Source organism: Salmo trutta, chromosome 12 (genome assembly GCF_901001165.1).
Source record: "Salmo trutta chromosome 12, fSalTru1.1, whole genome shotgun sequence".
NCBI classification, from domain to species: domain Eukaryota; kingdom Metazoa; phylum Chordata; class Actinopteri; order Salmoniformes; family Salmonidae; genus Salmo; species Salmo trutta.
In genome coordinates this window covers 9,226,083-9,243,079 of record NC_042968.1, presented here as the reverse complement: position 1 = coordinate 9,243,079, position 16,997 = coordinate 9,226,083, and the positions used below count along the sequence as shown (strand labels likewise).

Genomic DNA, 16,997 nt, shown 5'->3' with positions numbered 1-16,997 from the left:
GTTCATTTGTTTGTTTTAAAATCGAAACTGCGTCTCACATATTTTTGTTAGATATCAGAAAAGTGACATGCGCAGTGTACTTTGCGCAGAAGAGTCAGAACGACAATAACAACAAACGCCGGTAGGTTCAAATTCGACGTGTTTTTAAAAATTTTTTTTACTAATGAATGATATTTATAGTTCGTATTCTTATAAGTTAGCACCATCTCGGGTGACTCTGGTTCACTGTTCCCAAATAAATGTCTGATAAGGAAATTGCTAGGCTAGCCGCAAGCCTGAATGCTAGCTAGCTATACAACAAATTGTATAGAACACCGATCATCTTTATATCTAGTAGAGACTATCTCTGACTTATCTAACTGGACATTTGGTTAGAGATTAAGCATATCAGACCAGAACATAATATTGAAAGAAACAGACCATGCTGAATACACAAGGCTCTGTTTTGATGCATTCAATAATGCCTTTCTCTTTTTTTCCCCCCTACAGAATATACATAACGAAATGGCTATACAAATAGCCATTCTGGATTGTGACCTGCTGCTCCATGGTCGTGGACATAAAACTCTCGACAGGTTTGATATAGAGACTGTTTCAGATGAGTTCCTATTAACAACGTTTGGATTCCCTCGAGATTTCATCTACTACCTGGTGGAGCTGCTGCGGGACACTTTATCACGACGTACGCAACGGTCTCGAGCAATCAGCCCAGAAGTTCAGATTCTTGCTGCTTTAGGATTCTATACCTCAGGATCCTTCCAGACGAGGATGGGAGATGCCATTGGCATTAGCCAGGCTTCCATGAGTCGCTGTGTGACAAATGTAACCAAGGCACTGGTTGAGAAAGCTCCAGAGTGCATAGGATTCATGAGAGACGAAGCCACAAAACAGCAGTCCAAAGAGGAGTTTTTCAGGGTAGCGGGAATACCTAACGTCATGGGTGTTGTAGACTGTGCCCATATAGCCATTAAGGCACCTAATGCAGATGATTCTTCATATGTCAATAAGAAAGGCTTCCATTCAATAAACTGTCAACTTGTGTGTGATGCCAGGGGACTTTTGCTCAGTGCAGAGACTAACTGGCCTGGCAGCTTACTGGATAACTGCATATTTAAACAGTCTTCAGTGTACAAGGAATTGGAAGAGCAGGAAAATCACGAAGGCTGGTTATTAGGTAATATAGCTCATAATCTTCCATTTGAAACTTTCATTGTTGAAAAAAAAATTTTATTGTCTTGCTCTTCAAGCCTCCCTCTTTCATAATATCTAACCTAGCCATGCCTTTTCTTGTAGGAGACTGCCACTATCCTTTAAAGAAATGGCTGATGACACCTGTCCAGTACCCAGAAACTTCAGCAGACTTTCGATACAACCTGGCTCACACTGCCACTCATGAGATTGTGGACCGCACGTTCAGGGCCATTCAAACCCGTTTCCGTTGCCTAGATGGGTCCAAAGGCTACCTTCAGTACTCACCTGAGAAGTGCTCTCACATCATTCTGGCCTGCTGCGTCTTGCACAACGTGTCATTGCAATCAGGCTTGGATGCCTGGACGTTTGAGAGGACTGATATACCAGACCAGTCAGACGACGGCAGTCGAAAGCCAGAGGCTGTGGACTTGGAGGCAGTCCGAATCCGCCAGGAGCTCATTCTTAGTCACTTCAGCTAGATCTGCGTGCTCAGAATCAACAGGGAAACACTATGTTTCACAGAGACACTGCCTTCAATAGAGAAGTGGTTAACACCAGATTCTGTATAAGCAGAAAGATCATTTTGTGACTAATATAGGTTTTAGTAGGTGTAGATATACAGTCGCTTCAGAAAGTATTCATACCCCTTGTATAATTCCACATTTTGTTGTTGGATTAAATTGATAATTTTTCTCACCCATCTACACACTAATACCCCCTAATGGCAAAGTGAAAACATGTTTTTAGAAATGTTTGCAAATGTATTAAAAATTAAATGTGTATTCTGATGACAAGAATACCCATAACATGATGCAGCCACCACCATGCTTGAAAATATGGTGGTACTCAGTGATGTGTTGGATTTGTATGTATATGTAAAATGTATGTATATGTAGCAGAAAAGCTGTAAAAAAAACAAAGATATTTCTCCTCCTCAAATACTGTATTTGGCGGGTTGTGAGCATGTTGAGAGATGTGTCCATTCTTAGGGTTTGATTCAATCAGATAAACAAAAAAAGTGTGCATGTTTTGGAATATTTGTATTCTGTACAGGCTTCCTTCTTTTCATTCTGTCATTTAGCTTAGAAACTACAATGTGTTCGATCCATCCTCAGTTTTCTCCTATCACAGCCATTAAACTCTCTTAAAGTCACCATTGGCCTCATAGTGAAATCCCTGAGCGGTTTCCTTCCGATCCAGCAACAGAGTTAGGAAGTATGCCTGTATCTTCTTTTTATTTAACCTTTATTTAAATTGGCAAGTCAGTTAAGAACACTGAGCTCAGCACACACTGAGCCCCAATTGTGCGCTGCCACAGTGGGACTCCCAATAATGGCCGGTTGTGATACAGTCTGGAATCAAACCAGGGTCTGTAGTGACGCCTCTAGCACTGAGATGCAGTGCCTTAGACCGCTGCACCACTCGGGAGTGACTGGGTGTATTGATACACCATCCGAAGTATAATTAAAAACTTCCCCATGCTCAAAGAGATATTCAATGTCTGTTTTATTTTTACCCATCTACCAACAGGTGCCCTTTGCGAGGCATTGAAAAACTTCCCTGGTCTTTGTAGTTGAATCTGTGTTTGAAATTAACTGCTTAACTGAGGGACCTTACAGATAATTGTATGTGTGGGGAAAAGAGATTAAGTAGTCATTCAAAGATCATGTTAACCACTATTATTGTACACAGAGTGAATCCAGCTTGTGGCTTGTTAAGGAAATGTTTACTCCTGAACTTATTTAGGCTTGCCATAACAAATGGGTTGAATACTTATTGACTCAAGACATTTCAGCTTTTCATTTTTTATTAATTAGTAAAAAAAATTCTAAAAGCAGAATTCAACTTTGACATTATGGGGTAGGCCAGTGACACAAAATCTCAATTCAATCAATTTTAAATTCAAGCTTTAACACAGCAAAATGTGGAAAAAGTCAAGGTGTGTGAATACTTTCTGAAGGCACTATGTATTTGCAAACACTGGAATTGTCTACAAGAGTGCAGGGTGTGGTGTACAAGATTTATACGCTCCAATAAATACATGTGTAAATGCCTGGTTCATTTATTTTACTCATTATACGCATAACTATGCACAACTATTTTTAAAAAACAATACAGCTTAAAGTTCATTCCAAAAACTGTTTGATAGAAAGTTCATTCGCCATATCAAAGGTTTGTTTGAGTTAACGGTGAAAGACCAAGCTGTCTCCATCGCACAGCATGCTTGGCTATCAACAGCAATAAATCAAAACAATTTAATGAGACTTGGAAGGGGCGCGCCCTTCCAGATTGTTTCATTTTGAAAAGGGAAACTAAAGGCAATGGATGGACTGGACTGTGAACTGAAAACCTGAGCAAATGATGGAGAACAAACAAACCTGTAACCTCCCAGCATCTTATTGAGTAATTGGAGGACCAGACATAGCGAAGTGATGGAAGAGAGTGAGTAAGGATAGACAGTATCTCATATACTCGCACATTTCATATACTTTCATATATTACATCCAGTGTGTGTGTTGCACCGATTTTTTTTTTTTTAAGAAAATATGCATGAACAGATGTAGTAGGAGTTCTCAGAACTCTGCTTAATCCTGGTTTTGAACTAAATGTTGTAGACGAAATAAAAAAGTGTTCAACTAATTTAGACGAGCTGTGATTATTTGTAAAGTAAGTTTATGCATGCTTTAGTGTTTCTAAAGAATTCATCAACATATCTCATTGGTTGAAATTGTTCATGGGATATGCAATTGATTTTGGTGATACTTGGACGACTGTCAGAAGGTGGGTTTAGCTGGTGCATGAAGTCAGGCGCAGGAGAGCAGAATGAGTGAGCAACGTACTTTAGTCAAAATAAAGGCACAAGGTAACAATACACTTGACCAACAATAAACGGTAATCAATTATGCACGGGTGAAAACAGCACCCGTCGAAAACCAGCCATAACGTACCGAATGAACATAGAAACAATCACGCACAAAAACATGGGGGAAACAGAGTGTTAAATACATGAACATGTAATTGGGGAATGAAACCAGGTGTGTAGAAAACAAAGACAAAACAAATGGAAAATGAAAGGTGGATCGGCGATGGCTAGAAGACCGGTGACGTCGACCGCCGAACGCCGCCCGAACAAGGAGAGGGACCGACTTCGGCGGAAGTCGTGACAACAAGACATCTGTGGAAAGACAGATATTGAAAAGTATTTTTAAATGGAGACTGATGGCTTAATAAATTGAGTGGGATATTATATTGCTCATCCAGGACTGACTCTTTTAAAAAGTCTAAAGGTGAGACAAATCTGCAATAGAAAAAATGAATGTAAAATAATAATACTCTGAATTGTTGATACTATGTTAATTTAGTATGATGTTTACTATGCTATTTACTATCAGTTGCCTGGGCATAGCTAGTGTGGGGAGGTCTATGCAAGGTGACATATTTAAAATACCTAGAGTGCTCATGGTCTGCTTTGTTTTAACTGCAGCCCTGTGTGTTAGATACATCACCAAGCGGTTCATTGGAGAGTATGTGTCACAGCTGTTTAAAGGATCGGACCAAAGCGCAGAATGGTTGTAGTTCCACATATTCATTATTACCGTGAAACGTTGCAATACACCAAATACTTAAAACAACAAAACCGTGACGCAGAGAGAAATACACACTACTCAAAAATTAACAACCCACAAACACAAGTGGAAAAACCCCCTACTTAAATATGATCTCCAATTAGAGACAACGAGGACCGGCTGCCTCTAATTGGAGATCATCCAAACCCCAACATAGAAATAGAAACCTAGAAAAACCACATAGAAACAGATAACAAGAAAACCAACCAAAAACACCCCCTGTCACGCCCTGACCTACTCTACTATAGAAAATTACATCTTACAAGGGTCAGGACGTGACAGTATGACCATCAAAAGGGTAAAGACTGCATCTAATTTTACTGTGCCTTATGCAAGTTGTCACTTGACTATATTAGGCTGACAGCATTCTGTCTGTGGGGTTCTCATACAGGAGTAACTTACAGGTGTTGGAAAACTGTGGACAAGGAGACCATAGATTTTGAAATATTGGACACAGCCAACAAGGTACTATCCAGAGACTGAGGTCATCATTCTCTCGGCTTTAATCGACCTCAGAATTAAGTCTATATTTGGCTGTTTTTGGATTTGTTTCTCTCTGCCCTTGTGTCAGACCTCTATAAACCCAAAGAGGAAGATTACTCTCAGGCTTAGACAACAACCAGACCCCCATACCATTCCTTCCACGTCTGTTTTCTTGAATCATGGTGCCTTAAAGTGTCTTGGATAGAATATCAACAAAGTTGACGTTGATCAAATATAATGGTTCTGAGGACCAGAAACATCTGATGCGACAATGAAAAGAACACTCGAGGCCATTTGAGTAGATTAACTATCCCATCTACTGTTAGTAGGTTTGAACGAAGATTAAACAAAAAAGTAAACAGCCGTCTCATCACTTAACCTGTCAAATGGAAACTCGCAAGGTCAAGGACATGGTATGTGCACATCCTGCAAAAAAAACATGTTCCAGGTGCTTGATTTAAACAACAATTGTGGAGAACAAAACAAACTGGCGTATGCTCCCAAAAGTGCTATGCCCCGGCTAGAGTCGAAATGTTGCCATGAACAGACCACTTTTGAGAGCATAAAACCAGTGTACAAGATGTATCTTGTTCTTTATTAAATGACAACTCAACCTTTCTGGTCCCTCCCCATATCTCTTGTTATCTCTCTCTCTCTCTGCAGGAGTCTGTGGGTTCTGCAGCAACTTCTCTTGAGAGTTCAATTAAATGGGGCGATGGTTTCCTTATTATGTATTCCATCACAGACCGGAGCAGCTTTGAGTCTGTCTCACACTTAAAGAGGATTATTGATATTGTCAAGCAGACCCTGGGTGAGTTGACCATTTTTTAACTTGTGGAAACACCAGGAAAGGGCAATCAAATGTTGTTTGGAGTGGAGGGCATCTCATTATTGCAGAGGTTACATCTTCTAAGAGGCTATAGGACAGCCTAGAACCCAACCCACCCATGACTCTTGCAGAACCTACTTTACATAGGCTAGTCCAGCTATCTTTTCATTGAAGGATATTACGCTTTTCTATAATATTTGTCTAATTTATCATAATGATTGCATTAAATCACTCATGACTAGGGGAACTGGTTTTATCAAGGCTGTATTAAGCTGAGTTTGACTGCTGTAATAAAAAACGTAAGCCACTGTTACACACCAGAACAGTGAATCCACCAGGCAAGATTTATAAAACAGTAGGTCTGCTTATTGTAACTGCAAACGTTATGGGGTCGTTGTCTTTTCTGCATAGCCTCAAATTCCTTGCAAGATAGACCATCTTAAACAAGATCATCTCTGTGTATTTTGTTTGTGTGTGTGTTTTGTGTCCCTTTAATACGTTTCTAAACTCCGTTTCATGCTCTTTCATCAGGCATACCTACTGTAATAGTTGTGAATAAATGTGACATGGAGAATGGAAGGGTGGTGCGGACAGGAGAAGGAAAGGCCCTTGCCAGTGATCTGAGGTGACATGTTTCAATTGATTCACTTGTCTGGTGCCATCAGCAACAACTTTCATTCGGCTATATTCTTATTAGCCTCGGAACACTGAATCATACTACATTTTGAAGATGTGTGAACTAAAATGTAGTAAATGTTTTTGCCGACACAATTAAAATATAATCAGCCAGTGGTGAATGATCCATGTTGGAAAACTATTTCTTTGTCCCTCAACCATATCCATACATTAAATTGACCAGTTGACAATGTCCAATTGTTTCCAGTGGGCGATGAGGAATGGAGAACTGATCTTTAGCCTCTTGTGTATGTTCTGGTGCAGCTTCTTTGAGTTGTCTGTGGCAGAATGTTCTGTGGCTGTGGAGGTAGCGGTTGAGAAGCTGGTACGAGAGGTGCGTCTGGAATACCAGCGCCACCTACTGGCCATGGACAAACAGTCACGCATGCTCCAGATGAAGCACGCACTGAGCCTCAAGCTCCCCTGCAGCAAGATTTTAGGCATTTTACAGAAAGTACATACATACATACATACATACATACATACATACATACATACATACATACATACATACATACATACACACACACACGTGTGTCTATGGCTACGTATTTGGTTAATGCACAATTGCACAGAGGTTCACTCAGCTTTGATATGGCACTTGACAACATCAATGGGAGTTTGACAGAAAGCAGCTGAAAATGGATCGGAAGTTGCACTTTGACCAGGAGGTATTACCTCTTACTACCTGTTTGACAGTGAATTGTTTGCTGTCTACAGTGTTTGTAAGAAGAACTGTCACACACTAAATCTTGAAGGCTGTTTATAATCAGGATATATTTATACAGAGAGAAGAGAAGCCACAATTACAACTCTGTAATTTTATTTAAAAATGGTCAAATAAATAAATACAAATTGATCGAATGCTCCAAAAATCTTGACTTACTCTGACACCGCAATGGAATTTGCCAAACACTGCATACAAATAGCTACATAAAATAACTCAAATACAGGAAGGAGGTCAAATAAATCAGTGGATCACAGGCAACTAAAAGGATTGGTAACAAAACCGTAGTCAAAAATAAACAAATACTTCTTTTAAAAAATTATTGTGAAAAAATACAACTGACAAATATTACAAGAGAGTACGCAGTCTGTGTAATAAACCATTTACACTATATTCGGCACATTAGTGCCTTTGACTTGCTTGATTTGCTACAATGCATCTTAACAAAGAGGAAGAATACTTTACGTTGAGAAAAAGCCTTCTATATTAATGAAATGATATGTGTGCATGAAGTAAGAGGTGGGACAGAGGTTACAAGAAAGAGGGGGTCTCCATATTGATGGCAGTGAAATGCAACTGAAATACTTGGAACTAATCAAGATATGCAGAGATGAAGAATCTAATCAATATTGGTTTCCTAATTGGTTGCTCTCGTTGCGAATATTATTTAGCTGGTGTAGATCATAAATGAAAATAAAAAAGGCTTTAAAATCATTCTTTGGATATGAACTTTGTTTCCATTTTTTTTTAACCACAGCATGACATTTACTTTCTTTCACAGCACAAAGCACTACACAATATTTGAGTTGGCCATACCACATCATCCCCCATAAGTCAGAAAATAAAAACAATTACGCCCATAATATTCAGCACTTTGCCTTCATAGTTATGATCCAATAAAAGTCATTAATTGAGAGGGACATTTCATTTCCTACATGAGTCGTTGGGGTACGTATACAGTACATTAAACATTTAATGGTACAGCCGTAGCTTTTAATATACTGCTGTAACACTTTACATCAAGGTAGCCTATACCCTGGTTCCTTTTTGTTACTTATTCGTTATAATGGGTTCTAAACTAAAATCTGTAAACTACTAAATAACAGTCTATAAACGACTTATGAATATTTTTATGAAAGGCACCTTAAAGTAAAGTGTTACCGAGGTTGGAAAGGTGAAATTCAGTTCTATATATGAAAAGTAGGAATGTTTTTATAAGTATAATCATGTCCATACAATCTATTTGCATATGTAGGCATAGGTTTGTTGAGGTTTTGACAGCTGTAGTTTTGTTGTTGGGCTCATCATGCCGAGCACAGATGGGGGAGTGCATTTGCCGACATCCTTATTATTTCTATTGCATTAGAGGCACCGAGAGCCACATTTTCTAAGCTTCTGCGCCAAAAAGGTCCAATAAAAACACATCAAAAGGATTATAAAGATAAGATGAAGAATATGTCAATTATTTAACAATATTCTGAAAAAAATCCGGCCCCAATTGTACATATTCATGGTAAGTATGTGTCATCACTGCTGCCACTTCTATCATTTGCATCTTGCCCTGTGAAGATGGCAAGTCAGGAGAGAACTAAAGGATTTAACACTGTTGAGTGTTCAACCAAAAGGTGCATTATAATATTTGCTAATTGCTTGTATTTGAGGGACTTGGTGGAGGGACAACTCAAATAGTAGTTCAAATCACAATCCTTATTTTTCATACACTGGCAAGTCAAGTCAAAACTTAGCAGAACCCTCTTATATGATGACTCAGAGCAACTGACCCCTTGTAAATACAATAGATTCCCATTTAGCCTATCATCTCAGTTCTGTGCAAAGAGAAGTAGATTTCCTGAAGTGGCTCATCCCAAATAGACAATATTTCCACAATTCATAGATTTTTTTTTGTTGTGACACACAAACAAGACCAACAATACACCGAACAGTTTGTTCACGAGGCGCAACATTTTCTTAAGGCAATTGCTATACAATGACAAGTACCGCAGGCCAAAAGGAAGAGTGGCCTCAACACAAGACACTGGACTGGGCCATCACTTATTCTTTAACTAATGCTTTCCTTTCGATCTGGCTATAGATTAAAAACCGATTTGCATCTTCTCTTGTGCTTTCCAGTTAATTGCATTATTATTATTATGATTTTTATTTGATTTTGAAACATAAAACATTGCCATGGTTTGGGTGCATTTCATGTCAGAGGAAATATATAGAGCCCTGTAAAAGCCTTCAAACTCTCTAGAAAAGGCACCCCCCCCCCCTCCCCAGGGGAACCCATACCGTATGGTGTAGTACAGCAAGTAGGCCCTGTGATGAAATGATATGTTTACTGGCAACCTATTCCTTCATTTCCATTTAACGTCCCTAATTTCTCAAGTGTTTCACAACTAATATATCTACATTGCATTGCAACTCTAAGGACTTAAACATGTCAAATGGCAGGTTATAAACAAAAGCTACACATACTGTACAAAAGTGTAACATGAAAAGTGACTTGTCAGTGTGGTGGTGTAAAATATAATCATTCAAATGTTCATATTTACTTTAGACATGTTTATGGCAGGATGAGGGTATGTGGTTTGGTTCCAGTTGTTTTTTTGCCAACAAGTTTGTGCTTTTCCTACAGCGTTCCTGACCATTTTTCCAAACAACATTTGGTACAATGTCATTGCCACACTCTCTTTTGTATGTATGTACCTGCCATGCTAAATTTGTGCCTATCTATGGGGACTCCTAATTGAAACCTTAAAAACATTATATAAGAAAATAGGACTGTTTCCCTGCTGTATTTGGATACAATAGCATTTGGCAGTTATGAATTCAGCATTTTGAATAATAATTCAATTGCAAGGATCATCAACAAAAAAAAAAAAGAAAGCTATTTACATATTTTTTTCCAGTTCTAATATATTTTATAAGAAACCAAAGTAATGCGAAACAGAAAAGCACTTTTGAAGAAGCATATCTTGATGTTCGAAAACTAGGAAGACCTGAATAGAAATATATTCCCCCAGAATAAATTGTTAGTTTCCTTTAGCAACAGATCCCAGGGGCATGACAAACAGACACAAAAAACCTCTCAGACAATATCTGAACTGATAGTTGCTAAGTCCCCGTGCATGTCTAGAGCTGCATTCACATGGAATATTGATGCAGCAGCTTTCTGCCTATGTCTCTGAACGTATCACTCAACAAATTGGTCAATCATATTCTCAAAAATGCAAAAAGGAATGCTAGGTTCAGCAACAATGGATAACGCAACACAAGTCATGATAAGGTGACCTCGAAAAGAAAAACATCTTCATTGTCAACGAAGCCTGCAATGAGTCCATGTGATGCTGCTGAATACCACAGACCGTAAGCTGAATGCTGGGCTCCTCCCACTGTAGCCGGTCTGTCTGGCTGTCTGTTGGGCAGCACTGAGGTGACAGTGGATACAACTTGAACGTGAGGCTGACCTATGTTGATCCATCATCTGTCCTGTGATGTTACTTTAAGCTGTATTGTCAGAGTTGTTGGTGGTCGTAAATGGGGCAGGTGGGATAGACGGATGGAGGTGAGCTGGAGCTCCTGTAAGACAAAAAGTGTGATTTGGGACTAATCATATCCCTCAGGCAATACTTCAGTGATTTTCAAAACGGTTGACAAATACTGCAGCAAACAAAAAAACCTCGTCCCCTGGTAGTTTATAAATTCCAAATGGCTGTTATGGTGTTTTGGTTGATCCAATTGTTTCTGGTGTGGTGTAGGTGGTGGATCTTCAGGCGAGCGGGCAGGTCTCGTCTTTGGACATCTCGGATCCATCTCCCCTGAAGCTGCAGACTAAGACACCCTAAGAAACCATCCCCACAAAGAGGCGCTATGGCGACTATTGGAGGCACACATTGGTGTGATGTTTATTACTATTAACAATATCGTTATTATGAGTAAGAGCGTCAATATCGTCAGACTTGAATAATAATCTTTGACCTCGATTGGCATACCACTGGTACATAAGTCACCCTCCTTCGTCCCTTTCCATTTCTCGGACTGATACTCATAATGTCCTCTCGGACAATCCAATAATACACAACTACAATAACAACGACCCCAAAAAATATATATGTCGGTGTGTGTTAATCGATTGGCAACTTTGGGCAACTTCATGGGGTGCTTGATCTTTTTCTTTCCCTCTCTTTGGGGGTTCCTGTCCCTGGGCTGGGTGGGTGGGTGTTATTTGACCCCCTCTGCTATATCCACAAGGGCCGGTGCTATAGTCTGGGGAGGCTCAAAGGTTTTGCCAAGGCTGCTGCTGTTGAGGTTGTCAATCTCTCTAACTTCCTCTTTCTTCTCTTCCTCCTCGGTCGCCCCGTCCACGTTGTTGTTCAGGTCGTCGCCGCTGTTGTTGGTCATGTTCTTGTGCTCCTCAGGACTTGTGTCGTCCGTGTGGTCAGCACTGGCACAGTCTGCTCCTCCATTTGTCATGCTGGTCTGGAGCGCTGGCGGTGAGGCCTCAGGGGAAGGGCAGAAGTTGATGCCCTGAATGAGACGCACCAGGCCCTTGACCTTCTCCAGGGAGTTGTGCATGTCCCTCTGACGGGCCAGGATAGTGTTCTTGTTCTCCATGCATTTCTTTCGAGAGAAATAGGGACAGACTCATTAGTAATTAACCCTCCATGTACTGTTCTGAGATGACTTCACATGCCTTCAGGGTTCGCATCAGTGTCAGGCAGTGTAACGCTTACCGTTATGGATTGGCTCAGCTGTTTGACCCTTTGTTCTAGCTGTTCTCTGTCCTGCTTCAGTTCCAAGCTCCACTTCACCAGTTTCTGCTTCTCCTCCTCTTTAGCTGTCAGATAAACCATTACAGTCAACATTAAGTGCTAATTAGATGAACACAAATTCATTTTGGAGGTAGCTCTTTTTATATCTGTTCTTCTTCTGTACCTGCTTTATACGCAATGTAGGAATGAACTATAGCGAGGGTTCCAGGCCATGGGATTGCCTCATCTTTCATCAAAATCTAAAGAAGAAAAGGGAAAACAATTGAATCCATGTCAACAACAGGCTTAGTTCTGCTTCTTTTAAAAAAATAATGTTTTAAATAGCCATTCAACCGTCCATTACGTTTCAGTAGTTTTTGGTGGAGAAAAGTGAGCGGAGAAATACAATTTAATTCAAATACTGAGCTATATATTGTATGCCCCCCCCAAAAAAAAATTTTGGGAAATTATATTATACGAATACAATTGTTTAGAGAAAGAGATTTCGTTTAACAAGTTATACTTTCTTCACTCAAAAAGGTAGCGTTCAAAATGATTGACACTCCTAAAGATTCTTATAAATGAAGTAGTCAAAAGGTTTAGTATTTGGTCCCATATTACTAGCACAAACGATTCTACAAACGATTCTACAAACTTGTTGGATGCATTCGCAGTTAACGTTAGTTTTGTTGTTTCAGATGATATTGTTCCCAATAGAAATGAATGGTAAATAAATGTATCTAGTCACTTTTATTGTAAATAAGAACAACATATGTTTCTAAACACTTCTACATGAATGTGGATTCTACCATGATTACGGATAATCCTGAATTAATCGTGAATAATGATGAGTGAAAAAAAGTTACAGAGGGTCAAAGATTATATCTCCAACACACGCTTGTACATTTAATGTGGATGGTACTGTGAATAATGATGAGTGAGAAAGTTACAGAGGGTCAGAGGTCATACCCTGAAGACATGCTAACCTCTCACCATTACCAATAACAGGGGAGGTTAGCATGTCTTCAGGGTACGACCTCTGACCCTCTAACTTTCTCACTCATCATCATTCACAGTATCATCCACATTAAATGTACAAGCGTTTAGAAACATATTAGATTGTTATTTGAAATAAAAGTGACTCTAAAATGACGCAATACATTAATTACCATTCATTTGTATTTGGCACAAAATAATCTGAAACAACCAAATGAACTGCAAATGCATCCAACAAGTTTGTAGTCACTTGCCTAGTTAAATAAAGATGAAATAAAATGTTTTAAAAAAAAGAAGAAATAAAACAAGCTTGATGTAGTCATTGAATACGGGACCAAATGCTAACCTTTTGGCTACTTTAATTCTACAAGTATTTACGGGTGTCAATTTTGATGACTACCTTTGAGAAAAAACATGATTATTTTTTAATCAAAGTCTTTCTCGAAACAATTGTATTAGTAGAAAATAATATACTTTCCCCAAAACAATTAGCATCAAATATAGCTCGGTATTTGAATGATTTATTTTATACAGTTATTATTGCTCATCTTTATCAAGGGTGTCAATTTCGGACCGCACTGTAGATACTTTAGTTGAAGTTGCCTGATTTCATCACCAACTTTTAGATGTTTATACAATCATGGCTCTGAACGCTGTTGTCAGGGATTTTAGGACAGAGAGACAAGGCCATGAATCAAATGATTATTGGTTACTGTAGGTTATCATACTGCATGTTATGGAAACATTGCACAGAGGGATATCAACAGAACACGTCTTCCCTTTCAACCAAGCACCAAAAAGCCCAGGGACACATACAGGGCCCCTGTGGAGCACTTTGGAGCACTCCCACATAAAGTGCACAAATCTTTCAGAGACTAGACGGACAAGAAGAAAAAAAAAAAGTCAAAAATGACAAGATGACAGTGCAAGAAGCATTTTGTACAAATAATGAAGTGAAATGCATGGCGCTTTCTCATGCCTGTTCAAAAACTTTGTTTGGAGAACATACAAAGCTAGTCTTACTGCTCAGACCCCCTACAATAAGACAAGCTCTGAGATTCCTGAGAGCACTAGGACAAGGTGGCATGAGTGGTTCTCACTGAGGTTTCACCTTCTAATATCTCCCTCTTACAAACTGGCGTGGCGCAGCTGGAGCTTGTATTAGCTGCATTTAGTTTACAACTGGCCTGGGAACTGCTGGGGGACCTTCTAAGTGGCTGAGACTGCAGGGACAGATGCTGCTGTTACCTGGTCGTGACATTTGGGGCAGATCCACATGCCCCTGGGAATGGTTTTCAAGGGTGGAGCGAGGCAGTCCAGATGGTAAACACGTGCACATGTGTCACACATGAGCAACTGACCACTGCGCCTGCACACAGTGCAGAAGTCCTCATGGATGTCTCCCTGTCAGGAAGAATTGCATCAATCAGTATTGTGGCCACTACGCCCAACCGATCATACCTGGATATGTGGTACTAGAGGAGAGGGAGTCGAACTTCACTGAATGACACCTGCCCAATCTGACTGTGCTTTCAAACTGTCCACATTGTAATTGTGTTTGTGGGCGCTGGGTGTTGTTCACACTAACCAGTTTTCACTGGATGACCGCGAGTAATGTTGCTGGTCACGTTACCCTACCAAACCCCAAACACCACTGTCAACTGCAATGACGTGCGATGCGTTGATCCAAAACATCCTCAGCCAAAGGAGTGAGGGACTTTTCACTTTGTAAGCTTATGGACACCAGGACACACATAGATTGTCACACATGAATGAATGATGGATGTAATGCATGTAGGGTGTAACAGTGAATGGATGTGGAAGGTTTCATGTTGTAAGGAGGGGTGGTCTGTCCTGAAACCATAGGGCCTCAGGGAGATACCACTGAGGGGGGGGATTTGGGGGAAGGTTTCCTCTAGTCCTGGTAGGTGCGGTGGGCTCTCCATCATCTACTTACATCCCCGGAGCTGGGTCTAGGCAGAGGGAGGGTGTGGGGGTGGACGGGGAAGTGAGAGCCCCCCCTCTCTGGCCGGTGGTGGGCCGGGGAGGCGGAATGACTGCTGGTGGGGGATGTTGGGGTGTGAAGACCCAGCTCAGGAACACTGCTGTATTTGGGTGGGCGACCTGGGTGAGATGAGACAGGACAAAACAAAACAAAAACAAAAGAAAGGAAAATGGGAGAACAAAATAAAAAAAACATTCTCATGACATACCTGTGACAATGGGTCCTCATTGGCTAGCGCATAAGGAAGAGGAAGAGGAGGAGCACAGACAGAAGCGTTAGTACACAGCGAGGGGGAACAGCATGAAGTCGGGTCAAGAGGAAGGGTGAGCTGGGCAAAGCTGACAGTTTATTAGGACACTAGTTCCGAGAACAAAGCAGGCCAAAGCAAGACATAAGCCACATCGCATCGACCCGCAGGGCAAGACTTTGTTGAAACAAATGTAAAATCTAATATCTACATTATTTCAATGTACTATATGAAACAATAGGTCAAATACAACATTGTCAGTCAGAACGTGGGAACCAAATGCTTGGTTCATATGAGGATTCATTCTCCTAAATGTTCTACTCACAGAACCGCAGTGTACCACTAAATATGTTACATAACAGGCCTCTTAAGTCTGTTACAAACATATGAGTAGTGAGATCTGACTTGGCTTGACATGCCATATTAGCCTGAAATCCACGAACCTGTTTTGTTAACATTCCACTACATATTCTCCCGTGTAATGCTAAACATGAGAAAGAGTGGCAAGGAGTGGAATACTAACTCAGACTGGTACCCAGGCTAATGCCATACACATAGCATTCAGACAGAGACATGGCTGAAATCCACATGGGGTTTTGCTTGGTGGAGTCCTGGGGTGAGCGCATACAGTACAGAGCTGTGAAGCCATCCTCAACAATACATTCAGAGCAGGGTAGCCTTCCCATCTTACTGAGAGGGCAAAGAGAGCTGGTTAAGTAGCATGAATTACAGACAGGGCAAAAAGCACAGAGTCAAGTGGCAATAAAAGCAGGAAATGCAAGGAAAGAGCCAGCTCTATTGCACAACCAAAAGAGCTCCTACAGTAAGTCTGTGATGGGGCAGTATCACAGTACAACAAAATGATGTATACTGGTCTCCACAGTTTTATGAGATATGACAGCATAGACTTCCTCCTGGTGTCTGGGAGAGCAGGGGTGCGGTCCAATTGACATGGTGTTAACAAGGTTACAAGGTGGGACACTCCACACAACCCTGAGTAGCTAGGTGTTTCCATAACCTGACAGGAGATTCATACTGACCTCTCTTCCTGGTGCCTTGGTGTAGAGGAGTGTTCAGGTATGTGACGCCGTTCTTCTTACGCTGTAAATATAGGTTGTGTTTACTACTTAGGTTTGGTTCTCTCACAGCAGATCTAGAACAGGTACAGTATTCAGAGTTGGGGTCGGTTCCATTTAAATTCCAGTCAATTCAGAAAGTAAACCAAATTCCAATTCCAAATTTTCCCCATTGACGAGAATTGGAATTTCAAATGTACTTCCTGAATGGACTGGAATTGAGACCAACCCTGACAGTATCATCATAATGCCATAATAATAACAACGTTCGTGGCCTATATACTGTACCTCAGGCTCAAACACTGCTCCACTGTATACTGGGTTTGCTGTTGTTCTCCTCTTGCGCTCCTGCCTCCGACTCTGGATCTCTGCTCAGGTATAGAATAGA

The 16,997-nt window shown here is 40.5% G+C and overlaps 2 protein-coding genes across 8 annotated transcripts in view; one reads left to right on the top strand and one right to left on the bottom strand.

The window, feature by feature from the left end:
- The first annotated feature begins 3 nt into the window (after nucleotides 1-3).
- LOC115202885 (putative nuclease HARBI1) lies at nucleotides 4-2,344 on the top strand. The gene is made up of 3 exons (XM_029767041.1): nucleotides 4-121; nucleotides 490-1,174; nucleotides 1,294-2,344. Exons 2-3 carry the CDS (start codon nucleotides 505-507, stop codon nucleotides 1,668-1,670), a joined length of 1,047 nt encoding a protein of 348 aa, XP_029622901.1. The 5' UTR covers nucleotides 4-121; nucleotides 490-504; the 3' UTR covers nucleotides 1,671-2,344.
- Nucleotides 2,345-7,610: 5,266 nt separating this feature from the next.
- The window catches only part of LOC115202879 (PHD finger protein 21A), a 46,416-nt gene continuing 37,029 nt past the window's right edge, over nucleotides 7,611-16,997 (bottom strand). For 4 of the 7 annotated variants that reach the window (XM_029767020.1, XM_029767023.1, XM_029767021.1 and 1 more), the window contains 7 exons: nucleotides 16,898-16,977; nucleotides 16,574-16,634; nucleotides 15,239-15,405; nucleotides 14,530-14,685; nucleotides 12,470-12,545; nucleotides 12,268-12,371; nucleotides 7,611-12,154 (listed from right to left, as the gene is read on the bottom strand). In XM_029767020.1, the coding sequence (XP_029622880.1) occupies nucleotides 11,756-12,154; nucleotides 12,268-12,371; nucleotides 12,470-12,545; nucleotides 14,530-14,685; nucleotides 15,239-15,405; nucleotides 16,574-16,634; nucleotides 16,898-16,977 (1,043 nt within the window). In that variant the 3' untranslated portion in view covers nucleotides 7,611-11,755. Of the gene's footprint in view, nucleotides 12,155-12,267; nucleotides 12,372-12,469; nucleotides 12,546-14,529; nucleotides 14,686-15,238; nucleotides 15,406-15,494; nucleotides 15,518-16,573; nucleotides 16,635-16,897; nucleotides 16,978-16,997 lie in introns of all 7 variants that reach the window. The other 3 variants (XM_029767025.1, XM_029767026.1, XM_029767024.1) reach the window with 2 other exon arrangements.

Excerpts from the sequence above, each read along its gene's own strand:
- LOC115202885 (XM_029767041.1), top strand. The coding sequence starts at position 505 with ATGGCTATACAAATAGCCATTCTGGATTGTGACCTGCTGCTCCATGGT. Across the intron at positions 1,175-1,293 it reads TCACGAAGGCTGGTTATTAG|GAGACTGCCACTATCCTTTA; the intron begins GTAATATAGCTC and ends CTTTTCTTGTAG.